The sequence below is a fragment of the Pollachius pollachius genome (genome assembly GCF_949987615.1).
Source record: "Pollachius pollachius genome assembly, chromosome: 6".
Taxonomy (NCBI): domain Eukaryota; kingdom Metazoa; phylum Chordata; class Actinopteri; order Gadiformes; family Gadidae; genus Pollachius; species Pollachius pollachius.
In genome coordinates, this window is record NC_136939.1 from 27,827,056 (window position 1) to 27,847,655 (window position 20,600).

General features: G+C 44.0%; 1 protein-coding gene across 2 annotated transcripts; it reads left to right on the top strand.

The window, feature by feature from the left end:
- The first annotated feature begins 3,215 nt into the window (after window positions 1-3,215).
- Window positions 3,216-19,968, top strand: LOC307077164 (uncharacterized protein). Of its 2 annotated transcripts, XM_079738478.1 has the most exons (15): window positions 3,216-3,347; window positions 3,487-3,775; window positions 5,565-5,661; window positions 5,814-5,880; window positions 6,032-6,260; window positions 7,699-7,795; window positions 7,938-8,004; window positions 8,156-8,384; window positions 10,530-12,297; window positions 13,392-13,565; window positions 14,671-14,844; window positions 16,064-16,237; window positions 16,920-17,093; window positions 17,267-17,313; window positions 18,483-19,968. In XM_079738478.1, exons 3-15 carry the CDS (start codon window positions 5,579-5,581, stop codon window positions 19,058-19,060), a joined length of 3,861 nt encoding a protein of 1,286 aa, XP_079594604.1. In that variant the 5' UTR covers window positions 3,216-3,347; window positions 3,487-3,775; window positions 5,565-5,578; the 3' UTR covers window positions 19,061-19,968. The 2 variants fall into 2 exon arrangements, with proteins under 2 accessions (XP_079594604.1, XP_079594603.1); XM_079738477.1 differs by having other exon boundaries at window positions 3,487-5,661.
- The last annotated feature ends 632 nt before the right edge of the window (window positions 19,969-20,600 follow it).

Sequence of the window (20,600 nt, forward strand, 5' to 3'; positions counted from 1 at the left end):
AGAATACAGTTACATTGAAATCAATGGCTAACATGACGATACTTCCGTTTCAGCAGTTTTTTCGTGCTTTCACACCAACAGCATTTAGTGCGCACTAAACGAGTTTGGTCCCTTGGTTCGGTGCGTTGGTCTGAATGCAACCACCTCACTTTGATGTGAACCAAATCAGCCGACCGAGACCTCCCTGAACAGCTGGTCTCGGTTCGCCTCCAAACGAACCCTGGTACGGTTCGCTTGAGATGTGAAAGCGAACGCACCTCGGTCCGATCCAGTTCTACAAAGTACATGCATCTTTGGACGTAACAGGTAACTCCAAGACTAGCAGCAAATTGTCGGACCGTCTGGGAATTTGGACAGACACCCACATAAAACGTATGCTGGAAAAAACACATAAAAATGCGGATGCATTTAACACATTCAGCACCAGGATGAGGCAGAAGGAGTTCGACCGGTCCACTACCGCCCTAGACCTTTTTGTCCAATGATTGAACGATTCTCTCTCTCTCTCTCTCTCCTCTCTCTCCTCTCTCTCTCTCTCTATATTAAGGCGATTTTATAGGCAACACCTATGCACTTAGTTCAGTGAAAAAAATGTTAGATGTAATAGCAAATATCTTTCGCATGAACATACCCTTATAGTCTTTGTTCCACTACAGCAAATTATATAAAATAGTGCACTTTCAGGGACACATTCGGCCAGTTTGAACAGAAGAACACACCAGAATAGACCTGTTTATTCAGCAGGATTTGATGCCGCATTCCTACCATTATACAATGCAATTCAATGTGGAAGTAATCCAAGTATTCAAAATGCAAGACTCAGATTGAGTGATGATAAGGAACACGTTGCATATTACATTTTTCGGCATGTATTCTGTATTCTGTAACTGGATACATTTTAAAAGTATCCTTCTCAACACTGTCAATGTACTATAGCTACGTTGGTTCAAACGGAAAATGTAGTTTGGTGTGAGACTGTTGTCCAAACTGTCCAGCAGAGGGAGCTGTCATACACCTCAATTAATTGTACAGGAATGTGTGCGTGTATTTACATTTTAAAATGTTCATGTGCTCGTCTAGTTTCTGCAAATAACTCTGCCTCCAGCAACCGGATTGGTCAAACCGTATGAAGTGAAAGAAATAAAAGCCCAATTCACCAGATCTGAGGTCAGCTGCCGTCACATTTTGGATCATGAATGTATTGAGGGAACGCGTGAGTTAAATAATAACCACCTGGAACTTGGTGCGTTTCCTGGAGGTCAGAGGATGGCATGACGCGTGTTAACCTGGTCGATAAGGCCCTGAACCCAGAACCTAAACCCAGACATCCTAAACACAGACCCTGAACCCAGGGGCGTCACCATGCTGTTTTATTCGGGGCTAAAGCCCCGGATTTTATTTAATTATCCCTGAATATAATTTTTGGGTAAAATAAATTAAATAAAAGTAAAAATATTCACAAATATTTATAAGTAGCCTAGTCTAGATAGTCCTTCTGTCAAGAGAATAAGCAGTTTAAAAACATAACCTGTTTTTAAACAGGTTATGCCACCTCAAGTGAATTAACCTCTCCTATCCCCAGTCAGATCTGTGTGTGTGTATAGGTGTGTGTGTGTGTGTATGTGTGTGTGAGCTTGGCTGACAATCCCTTTCTCCTCCATGTCGCGGTTCATGGACTTCAGAGAGTCAAGGCCAAAGTTCCTTTCCCCGAATTCTTCTCAACCATGGCCGAGATATCCCCCACTACGAGTCTTAACTTGTTGTGGAAGTACCAGAGACGTCAGACGCAGTCTTTATGATTCATAATATCATCCGAGGTGCACATAGCTTTTGGCCTTGATATTAGATATAATATTATATAAATACCCATGTATAATATTATTATTATATTATATTATATAGATATAGAGCTCCAGGAGTCCGCAAACGTCAACAATCCCTTCTCCTCCATGCGGTGGTTCAGTCTGACAGCTCATTGGTCAATGGGCAGCAGCTCATTTGCATTAAAGCTACAGACACCAGAAACAGTGCATTCTGAAGGGACTGAAACAGAGAGGAATACTAATAGGAGAATTGTTTTTTCCTAAAAGCTATTTCAGGCAAAGAGCTTCAAAAACATGTTTTCTGGAAGTCAAATACTTTGTTTACTTGTGGGAAAACACCATAATATGTATTGTTTAACATCAAGAAAACAGAGATATAATCTTTCTGCATATCAAATAATAGAATGTATGAATCCTTATTCAGTTCCCCACCCAGCTAGCGTGTAGAACCAAGATGGCTGCTGGCCCAGGACTGATCTGACTGGTTTGGAGACAGTCAGCCTGGGTGACCTGATTGGCTGCCTGGGTCACATGGTGTGCTGAGTGTTGGCTGTGGAAAGCCCCAGTAGCTGCAGCCTGGGTTCCCGCCAGAGACCAGGAGCACCACAACACCAACTGTACAAACTGCCACAACACCGGCCTCCATCTTGTCTCCTGACGTCAAAAGAGTGTACTAAAGTGAGATCATCATCGTGTTGTGTACTAAAGTGAGATCATCATTGTGTTATGTAATAAAGTGAGATCATCATTGTGTTGTGTACTAAAGTGAGATCATCATTGTGTTGTGTACTAAAGTGAGATCACCGTTGTGTTGTATTGTGTACTAAAGTGAGGTCATCGTTGTATTGTGTACTAAAGTGAGATCATCTTTGTGTTGTATTGTGTACTAAAGTGAGATCATTGTTGTGTTGTATTGTGTACTAAAGTGAGGTTATCATTGTGTTGTGTTCCCTAGGTGGAGTAGGGTGAAGAGACAACACCGTCACCAGAGTCATGACACCTAAACTGCCAATACATAAAATGGCGTCCAGTGAAGTAAGACCTGTAATGGTGTCGGGAGATTCCAGAGGTACGAGAGCCTCAACGCCCACGGTGGCGTCCGTGTGTGTGTCTGTGTGTGTGTTCACTCTGAGTACTCTGTGTACTCTGAGTACTGTGTACGCTGAGTAATCTGTCCACTCTGAGTATTCTGTACTCAGAGTGGACAGAGCTCAGAGCTGTCCATGTTTCATTAAGCTGATTATTATTTATCACTGAGTGAGGTCATGGATCAGCCGACTATTCAAGGTTAGTCTGGGAGGAGTTTGAACTGGGAGGGGAACTGGTCTATCAGGAAGAAGACTAAGATACTGTAGTCCACTATTATCCATGATGGATCATAAATATGAATAACTTTGAATCAGTAGGTTGATCATTTTTAAGATTCCTGCTCTATAAGATGCAGCTATGGAGTCAGCTGTCAGGTTGAAGTTAAGAATTAATTTTTCTTCTTGTGCCTTCTTGCGGCCTTGGGTGACTTTAAAGGTACTTGGGACAGAATGAACGGTTGTTATATTTGCAGTCCGGTATTATGATTACATTATTCAGACAGGAATCTTGGTTAGTGAAGACATTTAAACGTCATCTTGTACTGGTTCTTGTTCTCTGTTTGCCCGCATCACAGATCTGGTTGTGATGTCATACCACACGAGGAAGTCCATATATGGTCCTGCCCTCCTTGAGAATGAGAGGATCTATGAATCTGCGTCGAGGAAAGACCACCCTGCCTCTTGTCCAAAGTTAACAGAGACAACAGCCCCCTGTGAGCGGAAAAACGCAGCTCATATAAAATCAGAGTCTGGGAGGAGTATGAACTTGGAGGGGAACTGGTCTAACTGGTTGGACATCATTTCCTTGATATGAGTCAGACGGTTTGTTGTGGCTCACTTCATCACAGCAGGAAGACGACTAAGGTACTGTAGTCCACTCTGATCCATGATAGATCATAAATATGAATAACTTTTAGTCTTATCAATAGGTTGATAGTTAGTTTCCTGTAAAACCACATGGTTAAAAATGTTAGTCAATGTATGGATGCATTGCTATTTGTCAAAATTGCTATTGAATAATTTTGAAGATTCCTGCTCTGTAGATTGCTGCGTGTTAGACTGTGGGCTTTGGCCATCGAACCTTTCAGCCTTGAGTCAAGCGTCAGGTTGAGGTTAATAATGACTGTTTCGTCAGATTCAGAATTGGTTCTAAGTCACAAGTCCTGTGGTTACTTTAAAGGTACTGAGGATAGAATGGACAGTTGTTATATTTGTAGTGCGGTATTATTATTACATTATTTCAACAGGAAGACGGCCATCTTGGTTAGTGAAAGTGTTTAAAGGTCATCTTGTACTGGGTGTTGTTCTCTGTGGGCCTGCATCATTCTGCAGTAGTGTATGCCTACTCTATATCTGAGAGCATCACTCGTATGAGAGGGACATGACCTTCAAGGTGAATTAACACTGCCGCGACCACCTCAACACAGAAGTCCCTGGTGACGACTGGTTCGTGTTCTTCAGCTCAGCCAATCACACTGACATCCTCTCACCAGCAGGTGGTGCTGCAGTGCACCTTTTCGAGGGTTTCAAAATGGACCTAGCAAATTGTTCCACTTTACTACCACTGTTGTTGAATGAATCACAGACTGCAGAAGAGTAGACCGTTTGTGACTGTTTTTCTTTTGTGTGTGTGTGTGTGTGAACTCTGAGTACTGTGTGCACTCTGAGTACTCTGTGCACTCTGAGTATTCTGTACTCAGAGTGGACAGAGCTCAGAGCTCTCTGTCCATTCTTCATATTTAAAACAGTGATTACTTTTCATCAATGAATGAGGTCATGGATCAGCCACCTATAAGAGGTTAGTCTGGGATGAGTATGAACTGGGAGGGGAACTGGTTCAACTGGTTGGTTCACCATTTCCTTGTTATGAGTCGGATGGTGTGGTGTGGCTCACTTTATTACTGTAGGAAGAAGACAAAGATAGTGTAGTCCACTCTTATCTGTGATAGATCATACATACGAATAACTTTGAATCTTATCAGTAGGTTTTAAGATTGCATTTTTAAGATTCCTGCTCTGTAGAATATCACGTGTTAGACTGTGGGCTTTGGGGATCGAACCCAGAACCTTCCAGTCTGGAGCCAAGCGTTTGGTTGAAGTTAATAATTACTTTTTCTTCTTGTGTGTCCTTGGGTGACTTTAAAGGTACTTAGGACAGAAAGTACAGCTGTTATATTTGTAGTGCGGTATTATGATAACATTATTTAGACAGTAAGAAGGCCATCTTGCTTTGTGAAGGTGTTTAAACGTCTTCTCTTACCGGGTCTTGTTCTCTGTGGGCCTGCCTCACAGATCTGGTTGTGATGTCACCACATGAGGAAGTCCATGTATGGTCCTGCCTTCAGAGCGGTTTAACCAGCACAGGGAGCAGTTGGTATGATATCCGCATGGTGAACTTGATCTTATCAGACACATTTTGTAGCCTTTTGAGACCTTCTGTGTTGAATGATGATACGTTATTAAAGAGTATATGAGAAACGTCTGGGATTGAGAAGGTCTATGAATCTGCGTCTATGAATCTGCGTCTGCGTCTTGTCCAAAGTTAACAGAGACAATGGCCCCCTGTGAGCGGAATACACAGCTCATATAAAAGCAGAGAGTAAACCAACGCTGAGTGCCAGTGGAAACAGTATGGAGTTGTGTTTGTGTCCAGGTCTCCAGTCTACTATGGATGAGGAGAGAGAGGAGGGGGGTCCTACCTCTAAGACCACTCTGTCTGGGGAACATGGCCGCCAGAGCAAAGCTAAGAGGTAAGAAGAAGATCTCTCTGTCTGTGACTGTTGTCCATCTCAGAGCTCAGCAGTGATACATCATGACTCCATCATTAGTCTGAGTAAAAGCTGTGTGTGTGTGTGTGTGTGTGTGTGTGTGTGTGTGTGTGTGTGTGCGTGATCCCCCACAGGCACCAGGAGAGGTCAAAGGTTACCAGTGCTCAGTCTCTACAGCAGCATCAAACAGAGCTGATCAAGGTGTGTAAATGTCCACCAAGACGTTTGACTTCAGCTCTCCATGGACATTAGAAAGCATCTCTTGTCCAGCGGGACGTGGATCCAGGACAGATGCTTCTGATGTCTCAGTTAGTTCAGAGTAAAGTTCTCCTTGATGTTTGTTCTTTTCCAGAGGGCTGAGGAGAACGCACACGCTTTTCTAGACAAGGAGCTGAAGAAGCTCTGGAGGGATCTCTTCTCAGATTACCCACAATGCTCAGAGGGTCAGAGAGTGGAGGAGGAGGAGGAGGACGGTAAGAAGGAGGAGCAGAGGAGGCGCGCCATAGAGGGAGTGGTGGACATCACAAAGCTCTGCCTGATGGAGATGAACCAGGAGGAACTGGCCGACACACTGGGGGGCGGTAAGAGACTCTTATCTTGAAAACAGATAAGAAATACACAGTTTGATGAGCAGTGAAAGTGTTTAAAGGTCATCTTGTACTGGGTGTTGTTCTCTGTGGGCCTGCATCATTCTGCAGTAGTGTAGGCCTACTCTATATCTGAGAGCATCACTCGTATGAGAGGGACATGACCTTCAAGGTGAATTAACACTGCCGCGACCACCTCAACACAGAAGTCCCTGGTGACGACTGGTTCGTGTTCTTCAGCTCAGCCAATCACACTGACATCCTCTCACCAGCAGGTGGTGCTGCAGTGCACCTTTTCGAGGGTTTCAAAACGGACCTAGCAAAATGTTCCACTTTACTACCACTGTTGTTGAATGAATCACAGACTGCAGAAGAGTAGACCGTTTGTGACTGTTTTTCTTTTGTGTGTGTGTGTGTGTGAACTCTGAGTACTGTGTGCACTCTGAGTACTCTGTGCACTCTGAGTATTCTGTACTCAGAGTGGACAGAGCTCAGAGCTCTCTGTCCATTCTTCATATTTAAAACAGTGATTACTTTTCATCAATGAATGAGGTCATGGATCAGCCACCTATAAGAGGTTAGTCTGGGATGAGTATGAACTGGGAGGGGAACTGGTTCAACTGGTTGGTTCACCATTTCCTTGTTATGAGTCGGATGGTGTGGTGTGGCTCACTTCATTACTGTAGGAAGAAGACAAAGATAGTGTAGTCCACTCTTATCTGTGATAGATCATACATACGAATAACTTTGAATCTTATCAGTAGGTTTTAAGATTGCATTTTTAAGATTCCTGCTCTGTAGAATATCACGTGTTAGACTGTGGGCTTTGGGGATCGAACCCAGAACCTTCCAGTCTGGAGCCAAGCGTTTGGTTGAAGTTAATAATTACTTTTTCTTCTTGTGTGTCCTTGGGTGACTTTAAAGGTACTTAGGACAGAAAGTACAGCTGTTATATTTGTAGTGCGGTATTATGATAACATTATTTAGACAGTAAGAAGGCCATCTTGCTTTGTGAAGGTGTTTAAACGTCTTCTCTTACCGGGTCTTGTTCTCTGTGGGCCTGCCTCACAGATCTGGTTGTGATGTCACCACATGAGGAAGTCCATGTATGGTCCTGCCTTCAGAGCGGTTTAACCAGCACAGGGAGCAGTTGGTATGATATCCGCATGGTGAACTTGATCTTATCAGACACATTTTGTAGCCTTTTGAGACCTTCTGTGTTGAATGATGATACGTTATTAAAGAGTATATGAGAAACGTCTGGGATTGAGAAGGTCTATGAATCTGCGTCTATGAATCTGCGTCTGCGTCTTGTCCAAAGTTAACAGAGACAACGGCCCCCTGTGAGCGGAATACACAGCTCATATAAAAGCAGAGAGTAAACCAACGCTGAGTGCCAGTGGAAACAGTATGGAGTTGTGTTTGTGTCCAGGTCTCCAGTCTACTATGGATGAGGAGAGAGAGGAGGGGGGTCCTACCTCTAAGACCACTCTGTCTGGGGAACATGGCCGCCAGAGCAAAGCTAAGAGGTAAGAAGAAGATCTCTCTGTCTGTGACTGTTGTCCATCTCAGAGCTCAGCAGTGATACATCATGACTCCATCATTAGTCTGAGTAAAAGCTGTGTGTGTGTGTGTGTGTGTGTGTGTGTGTGTGTGCGTGATCCCCCACAGGCACCAGGAGAGGTCAAAGGTTACCAGTGCTCAGTCTCTACAGCAGCATCAAACAGAGCTGATCAAGGTGTGTAAATGTCCACCAAGACGTTTGACTTCAGCTCTCCATGGACATTAGAAAGCATCTCTTGTCCAGCGGGACGTGGATCCAGGACAGATGCTTCTGATGTCTCAGTTAGTTCAGAGTAAAGTTCTCCTTGATGTTTGTTCTTTTCCAGAGGGCTGAGGAGAACGCACACGCTTTTCTAGACAAGGAGCTGAAGAAGCTCTGGAGGGATCTCTTCTCAGATTACCCACAATGCTCAGAGGGTCAGAGAGTGGAGGAGGAGGAGGAGGATGGTAAGAAGGAGGAGCAGAGGAGGCGCGCCATAGAGGGAGTGGTGGACATCACAAAGCTCTGCCTGATGGAGATGAACCAGGAGGAACTGGCCGACACACTGGGGGGCGGTAAGAGACTCTTATCTTGAAAACAGATAAGAAATACACAGTTTGATGAGCAGTAGGAGATTATTATTTGTTCTCTTCAGACTAAATTAGTGTGAGACTTATACATTTCATACTTCTATGTGGAGACAATCTTTCCTCTTTGAGTTTTTCCTCTTTCAATTTTTCCTTCTTTGTTAAATGGTTTGATCCAGTATGTGGGGTTGTTGTGGGGTATCAGGTTAAATGGTTTGATCCGGATATGTAGGGTAATGGTGGGGGTCTCAGGTTAAAGAATGTTAAACATCATCATTACCAGCACCAAATCCCCCGACCACATCACCCCCATTCTCGTCCAACTACACTGGCTCAGTGTCCAACACCGGATTGACCTTAAAACCCTTCTGCTCACCGACAAAGCCCTCCACAACGTGGCCCCCACTTATCTCCCGACCTCCTCCAGGAGGACAGGCCCTGCCGCTCCCTTCGTCATCCTCAGCTGGTCTTCACCGTCCGGACCTCCCGCCTCACCACCGTGGGTGATAGGGCTCTCAGCACCGTGGGTGCTAGGGCTCTCAGCACCGTGGGTACTAGGGCTCTCAGCACCGCGGGTGCTAGGGCTCTCAGCTGAACTGAAAGAGACGCCCTGACAACATTGAAATCCCTCCTCAAAACACATGTGTTCCCACTGGCCTGCTCGCTGTAATGACCCCCTACCGTGGGTTCCCCTCGTATCCCCGTTGTGCTGCTGTTCTTACCCCCTCCTACCTGGGTCTCCTCACTGTTCTTACCCCCTCCTACCTGGGTCTCCTCACTGTTCTTACCCCCTCCTACCTGGGTCTCCTCACTGTTCTTACCCCCTCCTACCTGGGTCTCCTCACTGTTCTTACCCCCTCCTACCTGGGTCTCCTCACTGTTCTTACCCCCTCCTACCTGGGTCTCCTCACTGTTCTTACCCCCTCCTACCTGGGTCTCCTCACTGCTGTTCTTACCCCCTCCTACCTGGGTCTCCTCACTGTTCTTACCCCCTCCGGTAACACTTTATAATAAGGTGCCATAATAAATAGCAAACTAGTCATTACCTAACCCTTTGTTAATATTTGTTAATTGTTACTAAAATATCTATTTGGCACAAGTTAATCGTTTTTCATCATTAATTAAATATTAGTTGTTTGCATAACCCTAACCCAACCCTAACACACGGCCCTAACCCTAACCACCGACACTCTGTGGTCAGTGAAAAAAAACTATTAACTTGTGCCAAATAGATATTTAAGTAACAATTAACAAATATTAACAAAGGGTTAGTTAATGACTAGTTTGCTATTATGTCACCTTATTATAAAGTGTTACCCCCCCTCCTACCTGGGTATCCTCACTGCTGTTCTTACCCCCTCCTACATGGGTCTCCTCACTGTTCTTACCCCCTCCTACATGGGTCTCCTCACTGTTCTTACCCCCTCCTACCTGGGTCTTATGTCTTGTTTTGATCATGCTGTTGGCGATGCAGCTCTTGCTGTTATTGACCCTAGATTGTCTAATGAATTGTAAGGCGACCATGGGAGTCATGAAAGGTGCCTTGAAATAAAATGTTATTCAATGTAATTATTATTATTATTAATAATATTAAACATAAACTGCAGATCAACAGCAGAATAACTGGAAGAGCTGCAACACTATCTTGTTATATCAGCATGTCATTTTACACCAACTCACTATCATTATTATTATCCTTAGACCAATCATATTGCTGTGGAAAAAAACAAAAAGTCCTGAACATTTTGAATCTGTAACACGCAGTCTTTGTCACGACCAGCTTCTAAGACCACAAGTTATGAAGCCACATTAACATTAATCATTATACTGCTGACCAACAGCAGAACAACTCAGTGGAAGTGATGAAACCCTGTCTTGTTGTATCAGCATAGCAAATCACTTTACACTGATTCACTATCATTATTACTATCATTAGACCAAATGTTATTGCTGTGGAAATAATAGTCCTTACCATTTTGAATCTGTTACATGCAGTCCTTCACAACCAGCTTTTCCGACCACAAGTAATGAAGCCGCTAAATATCATGAAGTTGGTAATTTAACAGGAAATATTGACCTGGTTCCACTGATCACCATCCACCAACTGATGTCATCTGTTGTTTTCTCATTTAGGATCTGCTGCTGTCGATTGCCAAAATAAAATCAAGTCTCATTTGAAGAAGAAGTTCAGGTGTGTGTTTGAGGGAATTGCTAAAGCAGGACAGCGAACAGATCTGGACGACTTCTACACAGAGATCGTCATCACAGAGAGAGGCAGTGGAGAGGTCAACAAGGAACATGAGGTCAGACTTATTGAAACAGCTTCCAGGAAACCAGCCAAGGAAGAAACACCAATCAGATGTGAAGACATCTTTAAACCCTTACCTGGAAACGATCAACCAATCAGGACAATAATGACAACTGGAGTGGCCGGCATTGGTAAAACCGTCTTAACACACAAGTTCATTCTGGACTGGGCTGAAGGGAAAACCAACCAGGACATACACTTCACATGTCTCCTCACTTTCAGAGAGCTGAATTTACTGAAAAGGAAAGAGTTTAGCTTGGTGGAACTTCCTCATCAGCTCTTTAGTGAGACCAAAGAAGCAGGAATCTGCAGATTCGACCGTTTCCAAGTTGTCTTCATCTTGGATGGTCTGGATGAGTGTCGACTTCCTCTGGACTTCCAGAACAACCCGATATGGAATGATGTCACAAAGTCCACCTCGGTCGACGTGCTGCTGACAAACCTCATCAGGGGCGACCTGCTTCCCTCTGCTCGCATTTGGATAACCACACGCCCTGCGGCAGCCAATCAGATCCCTGCTGAGTGTGTTGACATGGTGACAGAGGTGAGGGGGTTCTCCGACCAACAGAAGGAGGAGTACTTCAGGAAGAGATTCCGAGAGGAGACGCTGGCCACCACAATCATCTCCCACGTCAAGAAATCAAGAAGCCTCCACATCATGTGTCACATCCCAGTCTTCTGTTGGATCACTGCTACAGTTCTGGAGGACATCTTCAAAAAATCCCAGATCAAAGAGATGCCCAAGACCGTGACTCAGATGTACAGCCACTTCCTGAGGGTTCAGTCCATACAGGGGGACAGGAAGTACCATGGGAGGGCTGAAACAGATCCAGACTGGAGTTCAGAGAGCAAGGAGATCATTCTTTCTCTTGGAAAACTTGCTTTTAACCAGCTGGAGAAAGGCAACCTGATCTTCTACGAGGCAGATATGGCAGAGTGTGACATCGATATCAGAGCAGCCTCAGTGTACTCAGGAGTGTTCACCCAGATCTTTAAAGAGGAGTGTGGGCTGTACCAGGACAAGGTGTTCTGCTTTGTCCATCTGAGCATCCAGGAGTTTCTGGCTGCCCTTTATGTCTTTTTGTCCTTCATCGATACTGGTGTCAATCTGCTCTCAAACTCCAGGAAAGATCAACTCCTTCTCTACCAGAGTGCTGTGGACAAGGCCTTACAGAGTGAGAACGGACACCTGGACTTGTTCCTCCGCTTCCTCCTGGGCCTCTCTCTGGAGACCAATCAGATTATCCTACGAGGTCTGCTGGGACAAAAAATAATTAGCTCAAAGACCAACAAGGGAACAGTGTCTTACATTAAGAAAAAGTTAGGTGGTAATCTCTCTTCAGAGAGAAGCATCAATCTGTTCCACTGTCTGAATGAGCTGAACGACTGTTCTCTAGTGAAGGATATCCAACAGTACCTGACATCAGGAAGTCTCTCCACACAATCTCTCTCTCCTGCTCAGTGGTCAGCTCTGGTCTTCATCTTACTGACATCAGGAGAGGAGCTGGACGTGTTTGACCTGAAGAAACACAAAGCTTCAGAGGAGGGTCTTCTGAGGCTGCTGCCAGTGATCAAAGCCTCCAAAAGATCTCTGTAGGTTTACTCATAATAATGTATGACAATACACAACACAATATACCTGATAGTAGAATATATAAGTTATAACTAACAAAACATATTTGTAGGTTCACTAATAACATGTATTTCAATAAACCCACTAACCCACTTTTCTAATAAAGATGAAGACAATAACTTAATTATGTTAAAAGTAAAAGTTACACAAATTATTAAATTAACATTTAGGGATCTAATGTAGTTCAATTAATAAAATATTTTATTGTAGTAACCAATAACGGCCAATAACGTAATAACTGCCACTAACGTAATAATTAAATTTATGTAATAAAGTCAATAACGTAATTACTTGCCAATAGTGTGATAAAGTTGTTGAGCCAATAACATAATAACTTTTTGCCAATAATGTAATAACTTGTTATGTTATTGGCTGGTTATTACGTTATTGGCCTTGTATTAAATAAATCCTTTGAAAGCTTAATAACTGAGCCAATAATGTAATAAATGAGGTATCACTTTATTTTATTTTCAATTTCTAGAGAGAAACAGTCACACTTAGCCTTGTTATTGCATCTTGCATCACACGCTTAAATATCTGACCTTACAGTTACCCCTCCAACCGCATACCCCCCTCCAGAGGATGCCTTAAAGGAGCAAAGAGTGAATTTGGATTTATATGTAACTCTAATATTCCGCTATAGTAGAGCTTCGAAAAGCTCACGACTCCGTCGAATTGTCTACGTGCTCACAGAGTTGGATGCACAGAGTTCTATAACGGAACCCTAATAGTTGCATATAAATCCAAATTCAAACTGTCAAGTATGACAGTTTCTCTCCAGAAATTGGAAATAAAATAAAGTGAAACATCGTTTATTACGTTATTGGCTCAGTTATTACATTTTCAAAGTATCTTTTTAATAAGCAAGTTATTACATTATTGGCATTATTACATTTAAATTATTACGTTATTGGCTTTTTTACATTTAAACTATTAAGTTATTGGCTGCTACGACGTTATTGGTTGATACACACGTCCTTCATTAAGTTTAAAGTAAAAGATATAGGCCATTTTAATCACACTTCCTAACATATGGTGTTTATTGTGTGTGCAGGCTAAATATCTGCCATCTGTCGGAGAGATGCTGTGAAGCTCTGGCCTCAGTTCTCAGCTCCAACTGCTCTAATCTGAGAGAGCTGGACCTGAGTGCCAATGATCTGCAGGATTCAGGAGTGAAGCTGCTCTCTGCTGGACTGGGGAGTCCACACTGTACACTGGAAACTCTCTGGTCCGTTTTACCCAATGGTCAAACAGTTACAGCACAAGGTTCAATATCAGAAGACATTTAACAGATTGAACTGAATGCGTAACGTGTGTTAAGAGGCGTAGAAAATCCACATTTTTTGCATAGGGAACCATTGGTTTAGGGGTGTCGATGCGTTACATGCACTAAATAACGCGCCCAACGCACCTACGTGCGTAGGTGCGTTGGGCACCTACGCACGTAGGTGCGTAGGTGCTCTCCTACACGTGACGCTTAGCCACGATAACCAATCAGCGTTGAGCTTGACCCGACGTCACTGGCAGAGAGACGGAGGACAGGCGCTCTGCAGCTGATATGAAGCACCTATAGTTGGTTTCCTGACGGGAGATCCTGGCACCAACCCGGGCTAGCAGGTCATCGAACATGGCCCCGGTCAACCCAAAATACCGCTGGAACCGGCCGTCATCCAGGCGGAGTTCCTGGAGGAGGTGGTGAAACTCACCAAGCTGTGAGCGCCTACGGAGGATGTCATGCACCCAAACACGACGGCGTTTGGGTTTCCTACTCTCCTCGAACTCCCACAACAAATACAGGGCAGCGATGGTGGTGATCTCAGCCATGTTTGTTGAGCAAATGAAAAGTAGCGGGGGAAAATAAGTTTTGGGCGGGCTCATCTAGCATCGTAGGTGCGTAAGGCGCGTTAGGCGCGTTGAACCATTTTTGTTGACACACAATGGTGAAGCGGCAGGTTAGTCCTAATCCTACGCGCGTACCACGTTCAGTGTGGCCGTACCTTTAGTTCTCGTGCTCGCAAAGTGTCTTCCTGATCGCTATCTCCTCACAACACAATATACATAATATTGGAATAAAACTTCTAATTATATACAAAACATAGCTTTAGATTAACTGATAACATGTATTACAATACAATACATAATATACATAATACTGCAACAAAAAGTAATATTAATATACAAAACGACTTTTCAAACGCTGCAAAACAACTATCTTATTGTTATACATTTTACATCCAATTTGAATAACCACAATTTCTTCATTATGTAATAAGTTGAAGATGTATGTTATTTTAATCACAGTACCTAACCTGTTCTCTTTATTTTGGGTAAAGGCTGAAGGGCTGTGATCTGTCAGAGAGATGCTGTGAAGCTCTGGCCTCAGTTCTCAGCTCCAACTCCTCTAGTCTGAGAGAGCTGGACCTGAGTACCAATGATCTGAAGGATTCAGGAGTGAAGCTGCTCTCTGCTGGACTGGGGAGTCCACACTGTACACTGGAAACTCTCAGGTCAGTTTTACCCAATGGTCAAACAGTTACACCACAAGGTTCAATATCAGAAGACATTTAACAGATTTACATCCATTAAAGTGCGCACATAAGGTGAAGCAGCACGCAACTGACACCCCCAAGCGCACAAATGCTGGCTAAAGGTACGGCAACTCTGAACGCGTTACATGCGTTAGAGGCGTAGAAAATCTGCATTTTTGCATAGGGAACCATTGGTTAAGGCGCGTAGATGCGTTACACACGCTTAAGCAGTGCGTAAGGCACGTTAGACGCATTTTACACACCTAAATAACGCGCCCAACGCACCTACGCGCCCAACGCACCTCATGCGGAGTTCAAGAAATTAAACTTTTTACACTCCTACGCGTGACGCTTAGCCGCGATATCCAATCAGCGTTGAGCTTGACCCGACGTCACTGGCAGAGAGACGGAGGACAGGCGCTCCGCAGCTGATATGGAGCGCCTGTAGTTGGTGTCCTGACGGGAGATCCTGGCACCAACCCGGGCTAGCAGGTTATCGAACATGGCCCCAGTCATCCGAAAATTCCGCTGGAACCGGCCGTCATCCAGGCGGAGTTCCTGGAGGAGGTGGTGAAACTCAACCAGCTGTGAGCGCCTACGGAGGATGTCATGCACCCAAACACGACGGCCTTTGGGTTTCCTACTCTCCTCGAACTCCCACAACAAATACAGCGCAGCGATGGTGGTGAACTCAGCCATGTTTGTGGAGCAAAAGAAAAGGAGCAGGGGAAAATAAGTTTTGGGCGGGCTCATCTAGCATCGTAGGCGCGTTGAACAACTTTTGTGACACACAATGATGAAGCGGCAGGTTAGGCCTAATCCTACGCACGTAACGCGTTCAGTGTGGCCGTACCTTTAGTTCTCGTGCTCGCAAAGTGTTTTCCTGATGGCTATGATATTTATTCTCCTCGAAACACGATATACATAATAATGGAATAAAACTTCTAATTATACATAAAACATCGCTCTAGATTAATTGATAAGATGTATTACAATACAATACATAATATACATAATGCTGCAACAAAAAGTAATATTAACATGCAAAACAACTTTTCAAACGCTACAAAACAACTATCTTATTGTTATACATTTTACACCCAATTTGAATAACCACAATTTCTTCATCATGTAATAAGTTGAAGATGTATGTTATTTTAATCACAGTTTCCTAACCTGTTCTTTATTTTGTGTGAAGGCTGAAGGGCTGTCATCTGTCAGAGAGATGCTGTGAAGCTCTGGCCTCAGTTCTCAGCTCCAACTCCTCTATTCTGAGAGAGCTGGACCTGAGTACCAATGATCTGCAGGATTCAGGAGTGAAGCTGCTCTCTGCTGGACTGGGGAGTCCACACTGTACACTGGAAACTCTCAGGTCCGTTTTCAGCCTCTTCAAACTGGGTCTTGGTGTTGTTTAATATGCAAGTCTGGCCCGCTGATGTGAGGGTTAGGGGTTGACCTGTTAACTACTAGCATGTTATGTTTGCTATATGTTATGTAACTCTGGTCAGCTGATGTGAGCTGAGGAGTTGTCATTAGCGTAGACATGGGGATGAGGCTTTAGCCATGCTGTGATCTGAATATAATGTACACCTCACCATAGAACATCACTGGCCGTGGTAAAGTGAATCATATTGAACATTAAAGATGGACTTTATTAACTTCACATTAGTTTGGTGTAGTGCTGCTCATGTCCGATGCATTTCTGTTGCTCTTTTGCCTGCTGACAAAACTCTCCCTGGTTCTACACAATGTTAGAACCTGTGAAGAAACGGTCTCAGCGTACCAAACACAGCGGACTTCCCCTGACTCTAACCAAACAATATCTCATTGAGTTGTAGCTGTTGAGAAAGGAGCATTTGTTTAAGATCCTGCTTCACATCCAAGTGAAGGAAGTTCTGATGTCTGTGATGATGTCATCTCCCCACTTCCTCTTCCTGTTCTCCTTGTCCTCCAAATGGAATGAATACACTTCATAAATGTGGTCACTTTAGTATGAACTGCTCTCAACCAGAATAAATATAATAAAGTGTGTGTGTGTGTGTGTGTGTGTCTAGCTTGTCTGGCTGCCTGGTCACACAGGAAGGCTGTTCTTCTCTGGCCTCAGCTCTGAGCTCCAACCCCTCCCATCTGAGAGAGCTGGACCTGAGCTACAATCACCCAGGAGACTCTGGAGCTGCGCTGCTCTCTGCTGGACTGGAGGATCCACGCTGGAGACTGGACACTCTCAGGTATGGAGAGGACAGCTCACCACTCAGGGACAAAGTCTACGAGGATTCAAGCCGCTGCAAGATGAAGTGGTTTGAAGAGGCAGCTGTCACTCATGTTGTGTAGAACGTGATGAGACGGCAGATGATGAAGGTGAATGTTTCAACATGCTGCTCTCACTTTGTTTCCCCCCCAGTGTGGAGCACGGTGGAGTGTGGAGGCTGAAACCAGTTCCACAGAGATGTAAGTGTTGCTTTAGTTTATGTATATACATTTATATATACGTACATACATACATACATACATACATACATACATACATACATACATACATACATACATATATACATACTGCTGTGTTCTTTTTGGAAATAGTTTGCCGAGCAAGGATCACTTTAACTCACTGTATTTGGTAAAGGTTTGGACTAGTCTCTATGAAGCAAAAGGAGGGGAATTGTATAGGCACGCGTGGAGATGCACTTAGTTGGGCATCTGAAGGATGCGTTACCTGGAGCGTTCTGCCCCCTGGGCTATGTGTTGGGACTTTAATACTGGGCAGGCATGGACTCAGTTATGTGCTGATTGGCTAAGCATGGTGCTGAACTCCCGCCTCCTGGATACCCGTATGTGTTCTCTATGCTGACCTCTTGTGGCTATGTGCGGGAGTTACTCTTGTTTTTGTGGCCTTGAGCGTCTGGGTCTCTCCAACATCTTGACCGCTCATATCTCTAGAATTGACACATGATGAATGGCTTCCTGTATGAGCTGGACGCCTCCCTAGGCTCAGGATCCCTCCCTAAGATGAGAGAGAAGCCTCTTTAATTGGCAAGGGCATATGTGGCCTGTTAGAATGTGTGAATTATGTCACAATACATACATATTATACATACGTGCATAGTATGCATACAAGTTTTGACAGTTAATTTCCAGCCTGTCTGTGTGTGTATGATGATATAGATACGAATCCTAGCCAAGTGCCCCCAGTGATGTGTATATGTATGTGTAGGTGAGCAGGTGTATGTCTGAGTACATGTCTATAATAAATGAACCAGTTCTATGGTTCATCAGTCCATCTCCAGCCTGTATGTGAGCTCAGCTCCTTCAGTCTGTTCTTTACACACGTGTCTCTTTGGAGGTTGAGGGCCATGTATGTGTATTGGGAAACCCAAAAGTGGAATATCTTGGAAGATATTACAAATATTGTTTAGATATTTCATGGGTGTAATGTGCTCATCAACTGTGAAGCCGTTGATTCCATCAACTGTGAAGCAGTTGATGAGCATGATAGCCGAACATTTTGATGTATGATATGTTAATGTAAAGTAAATATTGAGGGAGTAAATGCACTTTATACATTTGTCATCGTTTCAATGTTTCGGTTCAGCAGCTCATCATGTCTGGTTCTCCCTCAGATGCCTGTGAACTCACACTAGACCCCAACACGGCCCACAGACACCTCTCTCTATCTGAGGACAACAGGAAGGTGACGCTGGTTGGAGAGGGCCAGTCGTATCCGGATCACCCAGAGAGATTTGACTCCCACTACCAGGTGTTGGGTAGAGAGGCTCTGACTGGCCGCTGTTACTGGGAGGTAGAGTGGGAAAGAGCTGTTAGTATAGGAGTGACATACAGAGGAATCACAAGGAGAGGAGGGGTTGGTGACAGCAGGCTTGGAGTGAACAACAAGTCCTGGTGTCTTTATTGTTATGATAATCGTTACTCTGCCCGGTACAACGGTACAGTAACAGCCCTCCCTCTCCCCCACGCTGGCTCCACCAGAGTAGGAGTGTATCTGGACCGGCCTGCTGGCTCTCTGTCCTTCTACAGAGTGTCCCCAGGTGGAGGAGGGTCCTCAGACACACTGACACACCTCCACACCTTCTGGTCCTCCTTCACCCAGGAGGACCTCCTCCCTGGGGTTAGGGTATTGGGGGGGGGGACCCCAGGGGGAGAGGGGAGGGGGAGCTCAGTGACTCTGTGTCGGTTGTAGAAAAAATTAAAAGCGGGCGCAGGGGAGGAGGACCGTCGGCTGCAGTGCTGCAGTACACACACACACACACACAAACACACACACACACACACACACACACACACACACACACTGAGAGGACTGATGACTCAGTGTCTCTGTGGCAGTTATAGTCTCTCTGTCTCTCTCTCTCTCTCTATTTCTCTCTCTCTCTCCTCTCTCTCTCTCTCTCTCTCTCTCTCTCTCTCTCTCTCTCTCTCTCTCTCTCTCTCTCCCTCTCTCTCTCTCTCTCCATTTTTCTTTCCCTCTCTCTCTCTCTCTCTCTCTCCTTCTTTCCCTCTGTCTCCCTCTTCTGGAAAGTATTGCATAATAAACCATGAAAAGACTTAAGATCTCCCTCAGTTAGATTTTTAGATAGTTAGACATTCATTATTCGAAATGTATATAAAATACAGATTGATGGTAAATCTTTGTATATTTTCAGATGTTGTCAGTTTTTGTCTTAAGGGCTGTTATATCATCATTTTTGTCATAATCCTGTTTACAACCTGATTTAAAGCAGATTTTATATTTTATTTGTAATAACCAAGAGGTCTTGATTTTTTGTGTTCTGATGGGAACCAAACGGCCACAGAACATGTTCAGTTATTAAAGATACGTGCACACTTGTTGATGATTTGTAAAGTCTGCTGCTTCTATTGTTTTTTGTGTAAATGTAAGGGACTATTTTTCTGTAAAGGGGCATTAGCACCCCCTATCGCCTATTGACAGTACTTCAGGTAGGACGTTCCCCCCTCAGCCTCCATTGACTCCCATTCATTTTTTCCGAAAGTCACATAATCCTGATGTACGACCTGATTTAAAGCAGATTTTATATTTTATTCATAATAACCAAGTACCCAATAAACAACTCGGTGGATCCAACTGAATGTTCTCATGTGTTGAGCCGATGATTTCTCGTTTTTTTAGTGAATAATGCTTCAATAAGTGCCTTAAGAAAAATAATATATTAATTAGGGCTGTCAAATTAACGCATTAATTCCGATTAATTAATCACAGAAAAAATAACGCGTTAAAAAAATTAACGCAGATTAATCGCGCTTCTATAGTGCCCTTTGACCCGGTGCGTCATATGGGTTGAAACAAAATGGAGGCAGACGAGAAGACGCTGCTCGGCCCCGTGCACGGAAAGTTCAAGTTTAAACTCCCAGACAGAACTGTAGATAGGAACACCGTTATCTGCAATCTCTGTAGTAAGGAATTTTCCTATCACCGGAGTTCATCAACCCTTAAATATCACCTCAACGCAAAACGTTTGGTAGCAAGCTGGCAGGTACGAGCTGCCACCGCCCCTGAAGCTGGCGCTAGCAGCCAGCCTCGTCAAGCCACACTCGACTGAGATGCATTGAATCCTGAGTGAGATGGAAATGTTATTCATTTGATCTTAACATGCACCGTATGTTAATGAAAGAAATGTTAATTGAATTAAATTATTTTTGAAATACCTTCTCGGAAAAATGTAAGTATGAGATTCATTTAGATTAATGAATCACAGAGCCTG

What these genes read in the sequence shown, in the direction of transcription:
- LOC307077164 (XM_079738477.1), top strand. Translation starts at nt 5,543, where the DNA reads ATGGAGTTGTGTTTGTGTCCAGGTCTCCAGTCTACTATGGATGAGGAG. An exon ending in CGCCAGAGCAAAGCTAAGAG is followed by an intron (nt 5,662 to 5,813) that starts GTAAGAAGAAGA and finishes GATCCCCCACAG; the next exon opens with GCACCAGGAGAGGTCAAAGG. An exon ending in TGTACACTGGAAACTCTCTG is followed by an intron (nt 13,566 to 14,670) that starts GTCCGTTTTACC and finishes TTTTGGGTAAAG; the next exon opens with GCTGAAGGGCTGTGATCTGT.